The sequence below is a fragment of the Stomoxys calcitrans genome, chromosome 1, assembly GCF_963082655.1.
Source record: "Stomoxys calcitrans chromosome 1, idStoCalc2.1, whole genome shotgun sequence".
NCBI lineage: Eukaryota > Metazoa > Arthropoda > Insecta > Diptera > Muscidae > Stomoxys > Stomoxys calcitrans.
The window spans coordinates 76,914,644-76,931,520 of record NC_081552.1 but is presented as its reverse complement, the minus strand read 5'-3'; the positions used below and the strand labels follow the sequence as shown (position 1 = coordinate 76,931,520).

Here is a 16,877-nt window from a genome sequence, read left to right as displayed (position 1 = left end):
GTCGATTGCGTACTTTTGCTAGCAAATATTTTAAAGAGTGTAAAATTGCTCTTACTCTCTTGCAAATTTTTAATGGCAAAAATTGACATCGCCCGCTGATAATATATCTCGGTCGAAATTGGAATCGCGATACGGGATATCCAGTCAAATACTTCTAGCAACAAACCACTTTTGCTGACCTTTAAACGTTTTTTGCTATACAATTCTTTGAATAGAAAGCATTAAACGACGGTTTAAAGCCGTACAATATCCTGCAATGGAATCTCAAACGGCAAATTTTTACTTGAAAAGTTCCCGATCGGACCTATTAAGCCTTTACCGACTACAGACCCAACATTCGGATGAATGGGTACCCACTCGCATTGACACAATTCATTTCTATGAGAGTGTCATCAATGCCTGTTTTCTTAATATTCCGACGGAAAGAAGAAGAAATAATTTACAAAGGCACGTCCATTCTTGTCAATTCTAAAATCAATTAGCTGGAAGTAATCTATTGTCAATATTCGCTGAAATTGTCCAACAATTTGGATAAATTCTGCACGATCCATACACAATTTATATTATTAGTACATAAAAAGCCTTCAAAGTGTTGAATTTACCTCAATTTTTTGCCAACGCTGAGTCGTCTAGTAGTTCTAGAGTACCATCAGCAAAAATGACAGTAAGAAAAAAAAGTCTAAACTGTGGATCAAAATGAAAAACAATAATATATTTCTAGGTTCATGAATTTAAAGTGGAAATGACATGCACAGGATGTTCGGGAGCTGTTGAAAAAGTTCTTGGGAAATTGGGAGGTAAGTTGCAAAAATCTTTGGGGTTTAAAAGAATGCATCTCCCGTCATTTTATATGCATTTAAACTTATCCAGATGATTAATTTGTTTAAATATAAAAATATATAATTATTTAACACTATGTTTTGTTCAATCCACATTTGCTTGTGGAAGTGGCCACTCTCGTAAAGCTCCAGTACATAAGTTCCTTTTGATTAAGGTGCGTATGTATGTATGTATAAGCGGATGAGATAAAGTACTAGCAATAACAGCATACTAACTTTGTCAATCAATTTGATTACCTCGAAATATTGGTCCTTTAATTTTTAATTTAATGTAATTTGATCATTTATTTATTAGTCAAGTCGTTAGACCATATATGACTTAACCACTACAAAATTTACAATTCATAAAAGTTTTCTTAAAAATAAATCGGAATTAAATACTACTCAAACTAAGTTTATCTCATAAATTTAACTAATATTACCAATTATAATTTATAGCACATATAATAAAAGATAACATTACAAATTTTTCTTAAAAATAAATCAGGAATTAAATACTACTCAACTATTTCGTGACATTTCTAACCGATCTGGCTCTGTTCGCCACTCTGTCTGTCTTCTGAAAGAAAGCTTACATAGAAAGATTTTAAAATATAGCCCTCCTAAATGGCTGGTACAATGTTCGTTTTCGCGATAAAAATCTGTTTCTGAAGCAAAAGAGCTTGCTGGATTAATTCGTTACTTATTTACTTTACATATGTTCCAGAAGCCGAACGTACAATAGCGTTCCAAGCGCCTCGATCTTCTAAAATCTCTGACACCAAGGTCCGAGGTGTCTACCACCACTTGCTTTTCCATCGGGTTTTTGGTCTGCCCGGTTTGCGTGTACACCACCATGTTTGCCCTCAAAAGACTTCTTTTCTGGAGCTTCTTCATCCATTCTGACAACATGACCTAGCCAACGCAGTCGTATTTTGATACGTATAACTAGGCTTTCGTCGTCATACAGCTTGTGGTTCATATGACGTCTATATTCTCCACTAATGCAAATTGGTCCATACAATATATTTTACGAAGAATCTTTCTCTCAAATACCCCAAGTACTGCCTCATCTGCTTTCACAAGTACCCATGCCTCAGAAGCATAAAACAACACAGGTAGCATCAGTGTCTTGTATAGGGTAATCTTCGTCTGTCGAGAGGTGGCTTTGTTTCTAAACTGCTTAGTTAATCCAAAGTAGCATATGTTTGTCAGTATTATTCTTCGATTTATCCCTGGTGTCATTTGTTTCGGTTGCTGGTGCCATTCGTTTCGAGGTAGATAAAGTTGCTGACTATCTCAATGTTGTGGTCCCCAACTTTCTCCATTTTCTTTATCTGGAGTTGAAACCATCTATTTCGTCTCTATAGAGACGATCCATAAATGATAAAATTTAGTAAAAGTGTTTATGTTATCATGTATGGATGTCACCGTAGCGCAGAGGTTAGCATGTACGTTTATGGCGCTGAAAGCCTGAGTTCGAATCCTGGCGAAAACATCAGAAATAAAATTATCAGAGGTGGTTTTTCCCTCCTAATGCTGGCGACATTTGTGAGGTACTGGCAGCTATGTAAAAACTTCTTCCCAAACAGGTGTCGGACTGCGGCACGACGGCTATAAAAAGGAGGTCCCTTATCATTGAGCTTAAACTTGAATCGGACAGCACTCATTGATATGTGAGAAGTTTGTCCCTGTTCCTTAGTGGAATGTTCATGCACAAATTTGCATTGCATTGTGTTATCATTAAGATTTTCGTAGTGTTTCAGAAAGTCAAAAACACCGGCCTATAAACTGTTCTTATTTGATAGTTGGATAGGATAGTTGAAAGGATACAATGATAACGCCAATACAAAAAGTAGCTAACACAAAAATGACAGAAAAATTTAGGCCAATTAACACGTTAAAAACATTTGAGAAAATGGAAGATTTGAAAGAACAATTAGAAATTCACAGTGAAACGCTGGGTCGCGAATTATCTGTGTGGTCGCCGGTCATTTGTGGAATTCAGGGATAAAAGTCGAAGTACCGTACAGTGAAACAGGGAGTTCCACAAGGCGGGATGATATTTCCGGCACTGTTTAACCTCTACCTATCCCTAATTCCATCCCCGGAAGAAATCTTCCACCAAATCTTCACCCACATTGTTCACTACAAATACGCGTGAGGTGAATGCCGAGCTGACTGTGATGGTCGATGGAGATATTCCGACCATCAAGTGTCCCATTTAACAGCTCTTACACATTCTCCCCATGTGCCACAGTAATTTACGATAAAGTCAAAAATAGAAACAAGGTCCACAAGTCACTTTCCGGCAGCACTTGGGGTGCAGACAAAGAAACCTTGTTGACCACGTACAAAGCAATTGGCCGGTCTGTGGTAAGTTATAAAGCGCCAGTGTGGCCTCGTCAGCCTTGTGACACGCAGTGGAATAATATTCAGATCTGTCAGAATGCCGCCCTCCGAATTGCGACGGGCTGTCTCCTCAATTCTCATGTGGACCACTTCCATCAGGAGACAAAGATCCTACCAGTGTGAAGACATAACTACATGCTGCCTAAGCAATACCTTTTGGTCTGTTATCGCAGAGACCACACAAATCATCATCTTGTGGATGGATATCCACCGTTCAGAAGCTTTAAGGTAGATCTGCATGATCTAGAGCGTGAGGTTCAGCGCCACAAGAGAGAACCTCCAGATCAAGCGGCATATCAAGCGGGTCTAGACAACATTCATGCAGACACGGTAACAGATGCGGTGAATATCAACCGGGTGAATGTAGTCCTTATAGAAAGACCGCCTCCCATTGCACCTGAAGAAATTGACCTCCCCCGGCAAACCAGAGTGGTTCTGGCTCAATTCCTACAGAGCAAGGATTGATGCAGACGTGCAAGATGTATGTCCCGAATGTAACCAGGGACCACACGACACACGTCACCTGTTTAACTACCCAGCCAGACCCTCTCAACTCAGACCCAGATCCCTGTGGACGCATCTCATATTAGTCGCAGAGTTCCTGGATCTGGACACTCAACAGAATCAAGCAGACGAAAGATAGAACACAACAAATTGTTACAACAACAACAATCTAATCCCATGGCAGCCGGTTGTACGCACCAGATTGACCCGATGGAGTTCTTCATCGGCAAGGGCTGTCGTCTCAGTGTTTAAAACACTGCTACAACAACAACAATCTTTGAAAATTTCATGAAAATTTGTTCAGCTGTTTTTGAGTCTACTCGGAATAAACAAACAAAGCGCAACACTTTCATTTTTATATAATAGATATATGAACCAGGCTTTGTATTTAGATAACAAATATACTTGTATATAGTTTTGTAGGAGACCTATAGTCTTTTTCCTTCACCTCTAATATTACATATTTGTTTTTCTTTTATTTTCTGTCACATAAAATTAAAGTTTTTATTCCCTTTGTAACGAAGCAATACGTTATGGAAATCGTAGAAATAATATATTATATTTCTTTATCTCTTTCATACCAATTTTCCATTAATTTATAAGTATTAGGAATCTTATCATAATAGATTTGTAGTATAATGATTATTTACATGTACTAGACATCTGCGTTTAAATGTGAATAAAAGTTGAAAGTTTTTTTTTTTATCGTACTCAACTTCTATCAATACATACACAATATACACTTATTTTCGTTTAGCTTATCTATCTACACAATAAATAAATTATATTCTACTCTAGAATTTTTATTTTAAAAGTTAACAGTAATGAAGACAAATTCCTATGAATATGTGATCGATATAAATTATTGCATTTAACTCACAAAAAGCAAGCAAAATTTTAAGATTTAAGCAATTGAAAAGCTGCAAAGTTTCCGTTAGGGATTTTTCTCGAAAATTGGGACAAAATTTATGATTTGTAGTTGGCGATTTGATGTAGACAACATTTTGGAGTAGAACATGTTGTCTTGTTTTCGGTTGCGCGATGAGGACCACGCCCACTAGTGCACTGGGGACTATTCTAGATATCCGACCCATTGACATACAGATTAAGTGTGAAGCAACCACTGCGGCTATGAGACTTGGGACAAAATTTATGATTTGTAGTTGGCGATTTGATGTAGACAACATTTTGGAGTAGAAGTTTGAACTCGGAGTTGTTGTATTTCCCTTAATAACAACACTTGTTAAATGTTTTCTCAAACGATGGGATTTTTAAAGCTCCAGTGTGGGATAGCGTTACTTGAATTTCGGAATGAATTCTCGATCGCAATGACATTTTAAGTTTCCGTGTGTCTGTTGAAATCACACAAACTTTTTATCGAGTAAAGATAGCAGCTCCAAATTTTTCCCAAAAACTTATTATTAAAATGGATCAGTTGGAATTGCATATGAGCTAAATCCGAACAAATGTTCCCATTTCTTCAGCCCATAAAAGACGCATATCTGATCCGATTTGGCTAAACTTCTGCACAAAGGCTTCTGGTATGACTTCCAACCCATAAAACCAAATGTCTAGATTTGATTTGCTAAGAACATCCAATGAGCTTTTAATTTCAGCTTAAAAATATATTATTACAAAGAACATAACAAATGTCATTCTTGGTGAGAGTTCCGTAAGATTCGGACAAGCTAATATAAACCGATTTCAATTCAATAAAATGTTTGTCCTAAAACAAAAATAGATTTTGGTATATTTATTAAAATAATTATTGATGATGCGAAGAAGTCTATGACGAGTATACTAGATAACCTAGAAATCTGAATTTGTATTCTGACACCAATTAGAAGATCGTTTTGATTTAATTTTTAGATAATAAGATAACGAATTATTACATGCTTTTAAGAAAGAAAAAAAATGTCTTTCTTTTCGTAGCAATTGGATTTGTTTGTAAATCGCTGAAAAATGCTTTTAAACTAAACGCATGCACGTGTTTTGCCTAGTTTATTTTCCTTTATTAATTTACTAGCTGACCGGGCCCGCTCCGCTGCGCCTTCTTTTACTTAATATGGAACAAAAGTTTCCTTGGAATATTTATTTTCGACAATTAAAGAGCTTTTAGTGAAAGACCATGCTACAAAAATAGTATCGCTTGACTGACATCGCTTGACAATATAAATGCCTTTATTTGAATCCCATATGATCTTTATTGGTCTACGAATTTAAGTTTGGATGTAAAGTGTACTCCATTCTTAAAATACTTTATTTCAGTCCGATATTTTTCTTTGATTTATGATTTAGGGGTGTTTTCGGGGGTGAGGTGGTCCCCCAGACACTTGGCCCTGAAAAAATAGCAGCATCGTGCTCTTCTTTCAAATACCATTTATTTAAACCCCATATTGCAATTGATTTAGGGGAGTTTACACGATGAGACGTCCCCCAAACCCATGACCCCAAAATAGGTTATCAAATTCGTTTTCTAAACTCAAATACCTTTCATTTCAGCCACATATTGGCATGGTCGAAAAATTTGTCCCCTTTGGGGGGTGTTTTGGGGAAGGGGTGAATCCCTAAATACGTAGTCCTACATTTGGATATCAAATTCGTATTCTACTCCCAAATACCTTTATTTGAGCCCCATATTGCGATGGTCAGTGAAAAATTGCTGTTTGTGTGGTATTTTCGGAAAAGGGTAGACCGCCAGAAAATTGGTCCCAAAAGTGGGTTTCAATTCTAGCTCTACCCCCAATACCTTTCATTTAAGCTCCACATTGACATGGTCGGTAAATATGCCCGATTTGGGGTGTTTTGGGTTGGTCCCCCAAACACTAATTTGAGCCCTATATTGCCATTGGCCTCAAAATTGCATATCAAATTCGTTTTCTAATCTCATTTAAACTCCTTATTGCAAAAGTTAGCAAATATGTCCGGTTTGGGGTATTGGCCCTAAAAACTATTAATATTTAGTTCCACTCTCTTTAAGACCCAAATTGTCTTGGTGAGCAAATACGTCCAATGGGGATTTGTTATGGTGGTGGGACGTCCCCTGGACAGTTGGCCCCTAATGTTGATATCAGATACGTGGTCTACTCCCAAATACCTTTAATTTGAGCCCCATATTTCCATAGTCCGCAAACATGACCGGCTAGGGGGTGTTTTGGGGGATGGGCGGCCACTCAATGAGTTTGAGACTGCCCTGCACGGGGTTGTGCATAAAATAAAAGAATCCTTCGATCCAAAGACGTACACATTGGCGGTATGCATTGTCATCGAAGGGGGTTTTAACAATGTGCGGGCCGACACACTAATCCAATCCTTTGACCAGTACCCGGTGGATCGGGTCCTTACAGACTGGATAAACCAAATGCTATGGAACAGGTGGATAAATTGTGAGTCCATGACTTAAATATAAGGGAGAAAGTGGCACAGGCACGCCACAGGAGGGCATTCTATCGTCTCTCCTATGGGTGATCACCATAAATGACTTATTACGTATACTGACTGAGGAGGGATTTGAACCCGTCTGCTACGCAGACGACGTAATAATATTTCTAAGAGCTAAGGATCTGAATCCGCTATGCATTAGGGCCGAAAGCGTCTTGCAGATGGCATACGACTCAGCTAGAACTAGGGGTCTCAATGTTAACTTAGAGAAGACTGAAATCTGCCTGTTCACGACAAAGACGAAGGTGGGCAAATTTGACGCACCACGTTTCCTCAATAGAACGATTTCGATATCTGACAAAAACAAATACTTAGAAGTGATCTTGTACTGAGAAGGCTCACATATTTTGGGCCTTATGTAGACGGGCCGTAAGCTCGAAATGGGGCTTGAATCCGAGGATAGTACAATGGTTCTACAGGAGCGTGATTAGACCAATACATACTTACGTCTCAGTAGTTTGGCGGATTGCGATGGAAAAAGCGCAACGTAAGGATAATACAAAAGTTTAGAGAACATGTTGTCTTGTTTTCGGTTGCGCGATGAGGACCACATCCACTAGTGCACTGGGGACTATTCTAGATATCCGACCCATTGACATACAGATTAAGTGTGAAGCAACCACTGCGGCTATGAGACTTAAGGCGATGGGAGAATGGATAGGAGCAGGGCATACCATCGCGGTAGATTCGTGGCGACGACAGTTAACCTGGATAGATTAGAGGAAATTTCCGATCGGATACCTAAGTGTGAGACATTGAAAGAGTACACAATACCATCTTGCTTTTTCTAGAAACAGACACATACCAACATGGATCGCATTTGTCGAGTTATTTGTCCGGTATGTCTAATGGATAAGAATTGTTATGCTATTGGAGCTATATCAAGTTATGGCCCGATTCGGACCATAATTGGATTGAATGGTAAGGTGGAAGCAATTGTATAAAATTTCAGCCAATTTAGATAAGAATTCCGTCCTCTAGAGGTTTAAGAAACACAATCGGCAGATTGGTTTATATAGGAGTTACATCAGGTTATAAACCCGTTTTAGACCGTACTTGGCATATTTGTTGTGGTATAAAACAAAACATTTTATGCACAATTTCAGCCAAATCGGATATTTATTGCTCTCCCTAGAGGCTCAAGACGTCAAGATCCCAGATCAGTTTATATGGCTGCTATATCAAGTTATAGGCCGATTTGAACCATAGCACTATTATTGGAAGTCATAACAAAACACCAGATGCAAAATTTTAGCCAATTCGGATAAGAATTGCACGCTCTAGTGGCTCAAGAAATCAAGACTCAAGATCGGTTTATATGGCAGTTATATCAAAACATGGACCGATATGGCCCATTTACAATCCCAACCGACCTGCACTAATATTAGTGTATTTGTGCAAAATTTCAAGTGCCTAGCTTTAGTCCTTCGATAGTTAGAGTGCTTTCAACAGACGGACGGACATGGCTAGATCGGCTTAAAATGCCACGAATTTATGTACTTTATGGGGTTTTCGATGAATATTTCGACGTGTTACAAACAGAATGACGAAATTAGTATACCCCCTTCCTATGGTGAAGGGTATAAAAACGAGATAATCTTGAGAAATAAAGATTTTTTTCCAAAATTTGTTATGTTTTTATACCCACCACCATAGGATAGGGGGTATATTCATTTAGACATTCCGTTTGCAAAAAATCGAAATATCCCCTTCCGACCCTACAAAGTATGTATATTTCGGGTCGTCGTAAAATTCTAAGGCGACTTAACGATCAATAGCTTTCAAAAATTTAACCGAAACCTGGACCGTTTCGGTTAGTATGGTTTCAAAAGATGAATTGTGAAAATACTTCCCGCATATACATAAATATGCGGAGTACCCTGCCTAGATTAAATATCCATCAATATTTTTGCTTTTAAAGTTTTAGAAATCTGGTTTTGGGTTTTGTAGAAAATCATGCTGGCTCAGGGCACGTAACAAGTTGCCAAGCTGGGCTGGAAACGAACAATCTAAAACGACTGATAGGGCTTCATCCAATCTTGATACGGGACACTCTGATAGAACATGTCGAATATCCTTATCACAGCTACAGATATCAAATCTAAATGATAGGAATTGTCATAGTAATGCCGAGAGTTGAAAAAACGTTGTCCTCGCTGAGGAGCGCCAACAAAATGCATTCATAAATTGTATACCTTTGATGATAATTAGGTCTTATATGAGTCAAGTAATGTGATCATAGAAAACTATTAGAGTTTTCCTATGGCTCCTATTGCTCTGATCGTTCTAAGGCTCTATATGTATTGATGATTGTATGATGAAAGCATGGAATCTAATAAAAAACATGGCTGTACTAAGGATGGATTCCTTGTTATATTATCATATACTCTTTTTTACTCCTCAAGATGGCCTTGACAACAGTAAGAATGTTTGTACATACTACTGTACTTTTCTTCATCTGAGCAGCATACTCTATAGCCCAATTAACAGCGGTGAATTCGGGAGCGAATATGCCTGAAAATCCCGTAACATCCTTTGCCTCAGAGTACTGTGTTCCTTACCTGATGTCTGTTGTATATCGTCATAACCTGTTATATTGTACTATTCTGGTAGGTGGCATCATTGAAAAGCACTTTTTCCGGTAAAAAAAAACCCAAATTTATTGTTTCTTTGTCATATGAAGCCGAGCCTCTTTCAATTCTCATTTTTTAGTGGATACTGTACCAATCTCAGGTAAAGCAGGTAAAGGTATATTAGCTTTTGAACAAGCACACGATATATTCCCATCGATCATACGCCAGAACAGCCTATTACGCCCCTCTATAGGTTCAGTTATTGTTCTTAATGCCAGATTCATCGCTATTCTTTGCAGATTCATCGCTATTCTTCTATTTTAGACTTAATTCGCAAAGACTCAATTGGTGTGGTCTTCAATAGTAGAGACGTGCGCGTGAGTGATTTCCCACTCACGCTCACAAGAAAAAAATGTTACTCATGCAAGACTTTATGTCGATTCACGTTCACCCACGCTCACGAGACAAACATTTTACTCACGTAAGACTCACGAAAACATCACGAAACACTCACGAGACACGACTCACGACGTACTCACGAAAAACTCTATGCGTAGAGCAAGATGCACGAAATGTTGCACGGATACTTCTTATTAATGTAGGTCGTTTCAGATTTTGACGTAGCTCCCTTATAATGTGGTCCTTCGACTTGACTTTTTGAGCTCCTAGAAGCTGAAATTATTAACCGATTAGGCTGAAATTTTGTACATAGTGTTCCATTACAACTTCCAACAATCGTGCCAATCGTGGTATGAATCGATCTATAACCTGATATAGCTCCCATATAAACCGATCTACTGATTTGACATCTTGATCCCTTAAAAGCCGCAGTTGTTATCTGATTGAGCTGACATTTTGCTCGTAGGGTTCTGTTTTGACTTCCAACAATCGTGACTAGTCTAGTCCAAATCGGTGTATCGTGTCACATACGCTCCAAGTCCTTTGTGTAAACTTTTAGCAGAATCCATGGTGGTGGGTTTCCATGATTCGGCCCGGTCGAACGTAGTATGCTTTACTTGTTTAATATTTGTTTGTGATTTTCTTGTAAGTCGTGAGACTCACGCACGATCACGTGATTGTATTTGGCTTCCACTCATGAATCACGTAACTCACGTGCACACCTCAATTCAATAGTCCTGAAGCTGTTCGAAAACACTTGTTTAGCGCCACATCTGTATTTTTCACACTAGTTTTACTCGTCCAGGCTTAAATAGTTATTCAATGCTACACCAAGTCGTAGGTCAGGAATGAACAGATACCAATAGCGGTATCCATATGTGGGCTCTTCTTGGATTATAATATTTAGTAGATTATTGAACCTTCTAAGTTTGTCCTGCAAACACCTAGTGTCGCGGTTGCACAATAGTTTTTTCGAAAAAATAAGACCAAGTATGTTCCTTTCTGTCTGGAGTGGTATTAATAACCTAGCAAACTCCAAGTTTACAGCATCACAGACCCTTTTCATGAAGAGAATTTCGCATTTGTTCAATTGTATATCAGATCAACGTGTATCGCCCAAACTTGCATTCCAGTTTTTAAAATATTGACTCGATAAGCATCAATAGCAGGGAAACCTGACACAACATCAAATATATTATCGGCATATATACCAAAATAGTCGACACTGTGAAAATGATCAATCCTTCTAGCAAATGAGTTTGCATAAATTGTAAACAATGCCACGAACAATGGGGAACCCTGTGGAATTCCATTATCCAAAGGATGCTGTTCTGAAATATGTCTGTCCACCTTTACGATAGAAAGAAATGAAAAGATGAGCCTTGTAGTAAGTAGAGAAATACCTTACTTTTTTAATTCCTGAACAAAAAAGGAGTTAATTCCTCAACAAAAAACTATCTCCAAATCTTCCGGGATTGAAAAGAACCCCGGAACCTGGTTCTGTTTGCCAGAACCGCCTCCATCATCGGTCGGTGTCGGTGAGGTGTAACCGGTGCATGGAGTGGGTACATTTCCGATCTTGCTCTGGCCTCACTTCACTACGGGAGTATAGTCATACTGGATATGTCGCAAGGTGCTGAGCGAACATAGCCAGCATCGTCATCGTCGCCTTCTGCGTCCTCGTATAATTGTATAATTTTTGCAACTAAACTGCAAGATCAATAAGATTGTGGATTTCATGAGTCGGAAAGATATATTGGTCGCAGCGATCCAGGAGACAAAGCTGACCACCACCTGCAGCTTGCACAGTTGTCACGGATAGCTCAAGGAATGGAGATGGGTGATTGGCTTTCGTGATACACCATTCCGTGCAATATAGACCCATCTCGCCTGCGCCTGGCGCTAGTAACCCCTACATGGAGTGCATGGGGATAGCAGTCAGGTCCGGTACTGCCGAGTTAGAGCTATACAACGTGTATATACTGCCGGTTGGTATCTGTGTCCCGATTAATGGTCAAGCTTATAACCCCGACATAAGTGGGTTACTATCTGGCCATAATCGTCTGGTTCTAGGGGATTTTAATGCGCAACACACTTCATGGCATTCTCCCCTAGGTAAGGACCAGCGTGGCATAGCTTTGGCAGAGCAGATTGAAAGCTCCACGTTTTGCACGGTGATTGAATATGCCCCCACTAAGATTACGAGGAGGTGCAGCAGCTCGCCAGACATTTCCATTGCATCCCTTGATCTCCTGAGTCACGTATCTGTTTGGGGTCAGACCATCTCCGCATAATTCTCACCATCGATCGACCACACGACTTCATAACCTCTGAGCACCGGACGTTTATCAGTCAGAAGATTTATTGATTGAAAGCAAGCTGTGGTCTACTGTTAAGTCACTCTCGAACCCCGGTAGACGGAATGACAGGACCAGTCACTCAGTCACTGGTGAAGTAACCGTAACGGATCCGAAGAGATGCGCCAGGTTGTTCAACCGGCAATTTATTGTGCATCCCGAGAGTGACAGGGCAAGGAGGAGAGCCATTCGCCGTATCCGTGGTCTCTGAGCCGATGGACAGTCATCACAATTTACCGTGGGCGAAGTTACGAATATCCGTGGCGCCAAATCATCCAAGGCGTTGGGCACCGACGGAATCTCTACATTGATGTTGGAGAATCTAGATTTACCTGGAGTTGAGTACGTTACTACTGTCCTCAACCTGTCTTTGAACACTTATAGTTCCCGATTCGTGAAAATAGGCAGTGATCCCGCTACTGAATCCTGGAAAGGACCCGAGTTCGGGGGTGTCGTACAGACCGATCTCCCTTCTCTTACTAGTAGCAAAGACGCTTGAGGCATTACTCCTACCGAGCCTCGTAGGAGAATTTCCATTCGCTGAGCATCAACATGGATTTCGAAGACTGCATAGCACAACAACAGCTTTGAATGCCATCACCGCACACATTTGCCGCGGCTTCAATCAGCCCAGGCCATGTTATAGGACGGTCCTCGTGGTACTGGATCTATCGAAGGGATTCGACATGGTCAGTCATGCCAAATTATTTGAGGACATCGCGAACACGTCCCTCTAGCCAGGCCTGAAAAGCTGGGTCGCGAATCATTTGTGGTCGCCAGTCATTTGTGGAATTCAGGGATAAGAAGAGTGAAACAGGGATTTCGCCAAGGTGGGGTGATATCTCTGGCACTGTTTAACATCTACCTATCTTCCATTACACCCCCTCCAGACGGCATAGAGATCGTATCATATGCGGACGATTGTACGATCATGGCATCAAGCCCCCCACCCATTGTTGACATCTACGATATGTTGAACGTCTACCTCCACGAAGTTGCCTCTTATTTCGCTGCAAGAAATCTGAAGATAACTGCCACCAAATCTTCAGCCACATTGTTCACTACAAATACGCGTGAGGTGAATAGTGATTCCGACCATAAAGTGTCCCAAAATACTTGGCGTCACATTTGACAGCTCTTATACATTCTCCCCACATGCCACAGCAATTTGCGATAAAGTCAAAAGTAGAAACAAGGTCCTCAAGTCACTTGCTGGCAGCACTTAGGATGCAGACAAAGAAACCTTGTTGACCACATACAAAGCAATTGGCCAGTCTGTGGTAAGTATGCAGCGCCAGTGTGGTTTCGTCAACTTTGTGACACGCAGTGGAATAATATTCAACTGTCTCCTCAGTTCTCACGTGGACCACCTCCATCAGGCGACAAAGATCCTACCATTGTGAAGTCATAATCCATACATGCTGTCTAAGCTATACCTTTTGGGATGTTATCGCAGAGACCATCCAAATCATCATCTTGTGGATAGATATCCACCGTCCAGAAGCCTTAAGGTAGATCTTCATGAACGTGAGGTTCAGCGCTACAAGGGAGAACCTCTAGATCCAGCGGCATATCAAGCAGGTCTAGACATGCAGGGTAGCAGATGCGGTAAATGACTACCGGGTGAATGTAGTCCTTGGAGAACGACCGCCTCCCATTGCTCCTGAAAAAATTGACCTCCCCCGGCAAACCAGAGTAGCTTTGGCTCAATTACGATCCGGCACATTCAGCTGCCTCAATTCCTGCAGAGCAAGGATTGATGCCGACGCACGTTGTATGTCCCGAATGTGACCAGGGACCGCACGATACACGTCACCTTTTTAACTTTAAAATAATGCCCCACATTATTCGAGGGGTTTGTGAGGAGCAAAAAACAAATAAAATATATTTTTTGAGTTAACAATGCCTCAGTGATCAAATTCAATTTTAATAAAACGCTAACTAACAGTTATTATAAAATGCATGTTATTGTGAACTCGAGAAATGAAAATGTTGTTAATTCATTTGTAGTTTATTCCAGACTGACTGGTAAATTTGAATATGAGTACAATGTAATAGCGAATACAATAAAGAATGAAATATCAAAAAGGAATAGTAAAAACTAATATACACAAAAGGGAATAGAGAACACAGTGTTGCAATACAAATAATGGTTGTGACTACTTCGTACTTTCCAACACCTCCCCTCGAAGTAGGACGTCCTCTATAGAATCTCGGCCACGCCCAGTTCTCGAATATGTTGTTGATGCTTACTGGAACCAAGGCCCTTCGTGAGTACGTCAGCTGTCATATCTTCGGTCCTCTTGTACTCCAATTTAATATAACCAGAATTTCGGTACTGTTGCAAAAACTGATGTCGGACGTCGATATGCTTGGTACGAGAGTGGTATCCGACGTTTTGTATCAATTTCCGGGCACTCTGACTGTCGTTGAATATCGTAATGCAGTTTTTCGGCAGTCTGATTTCCTCAAAGATTCGTCGAAGATACAAGGCCTCCTTTGAAGCCTCTGTAATAGCAAGGAGCTCTGCTTCTGTGCTCGATAAAGCCACGGTCCTCTGTTTTCGAGCTTCCCAACTGATTGCTCCGGAAGACATTATGAAGGCAAATCCTGAGTAGGAGCGTCTATCGGAGAGATTGGAACCCCAATCAGCGTCCACAACCGCATACAATTGAATGTTGCTTTTGGTATACTTTAGTCCATGATCGATCGTCCCTTTAAGATAGCGTAATACCCTCTTGGCGGCCTTCCAATGTTCAGTATTGTAATTCGAATTAAACTGGCTTAAGAAATTTACGGCGTACGCTATATCAGGCCGAGTGCTGACTGCTAAATACATAAGGGCACCGATCAAGCTTTGGTAGGGATGTTTTCGCATTATTGTCGCATCAGGTTCTAAAGGCTTATCCAATTTACATTGTTGTTCTAAAGGTGTCACAACCGGTTTGCAATTTTGCATGTTGAAACGTGCAAGAACGGATTCGGTATATTCCTTCTGCTTTAATGACATTTGACCATTCTCCAAATCCTGGTCAAATTCTATGCCCAAACATCTGCTGACCCTCCCAAGGTCCTTCATCTCAAAGGATTCTGCCAAAGACTTCTTTATGTGGCATAGCTGTTCCTTATCGTCCGTGGCTATTAATAAATCATCAACGTAAACAGTGACTAGCGTGATCTTCTCACCTTTCCTGTTTATGAATAAGCAAGGGTCCTGTTTCGATGGTATTAATCCAAGTTGTTGTAATCTGTGACTCAGTTTCTGGTACCACAGTAGGCCTGATTGTCGTAGACCATATATTGCCTTGACGAGTCTGCATACTGGATTTTTATATTTCTTCAAATTCCTGAGCCACGCTTCCGCAATTTCAACGGCTTTCTGATTCTTCTCCTTGCTTGTTCCAACCGTTTCTCCTCGTGACAATTTGTGCAAGACTTCCTCCAAATAATCAGGTACATGCATGAAGACTCTTTCCTTAAGATCTCCATTCAGGTATGCTGTCACAAAATCCATCTGATGGATTTCCAGGTCATTTTCGACAGCTACAGCAGACATTAGTCGAATGGTCGACGATCGAACGACGGGTGAGTAGGTGTCCGAAAAATCCTCCCCTGGCCGTTGGGAGCACCCTTTTGCGACTAGACGAGCTTTCTTCTTATCGTCCATTTTAGTGCGAAAAACGAATCTATTGGCAATCACCTTCTTGTCATCTGGTTGTTCGGTAATTTCCCAAGTACCATTTAATATCTGTGCTAAAAATTCGTCTTCAATTGCCAGTCGCCATTTGAGACCATCTGGGGAATTCATCGCCTCGCCACAGGTAGTAGGTTCGTCGTTAAAAACGGCATTAATGAATTCGCAATCTTCAAACCCCTCGAAATCATCCATGTCCTCTTCACTATCCTCTATGGCGTCAGCATTTGTGTTCTGGGTCTGAAATGTATCATTCGCGTTTTGAGATGATGTCTGGGACTGTCGTTCTCGCTGTTCCGGGTACTCCTGTTCTCCTATTGGCATTTCATACTCGTATTGTGGCTCCAAGTCTTCTCTGATTATTGGCTCAAACGCTTCTCCATAAAAGTCTTCTGTAAACTTGACGTCACGGCTAATAATTACATGACGTTTCTTTGGCGACCACAAACGATATGCTTTCGCCTCTTCAGAGTAACCCACCAAAATACATTCATCAGAACGCGAATCCAATTTCCCATTCGTCTTATCCTTGATCAAAACGTATGCCCGGGTGCCAAAAGTTCTCAAGTGTTTAATCGATGGAGTCTTACCTGTCCAAATTTTTATTGGTAATTTTCCATTCAATGATCTAGTGGGACATCGATTTCTTAAATAATTAGCGGTGTTTACGGCCTCCGCC

General features: G+C 40.4%; 1 protein-coding gene across 1 annotated transcript in view; it reads left to right on the top strand.

The window, feature by feature from the left end:
* The first annotated feature begins 390 nt into the window (after nt 1-390).
* The window catches only part of LOC106093207 (copper transport protein ATOX1), a 34,903-nt gene continuing 18,416 nt past the window's right edge, over nt 391-16,877 (top strand). Inside the window, exons 1-2 of the mRNA XM_013260227.2 lie at nt 391-664; nt 722-797. Of these exons, the coding sequence (XP_013115681.1) occupies nt 659-664; nt 722-797 (82 nt within the window). The 5' untranslated portion in view covers nt 391-658. The remainder of the gene's footprint in view (nt 665-721; nt 798-16,877) is intronic.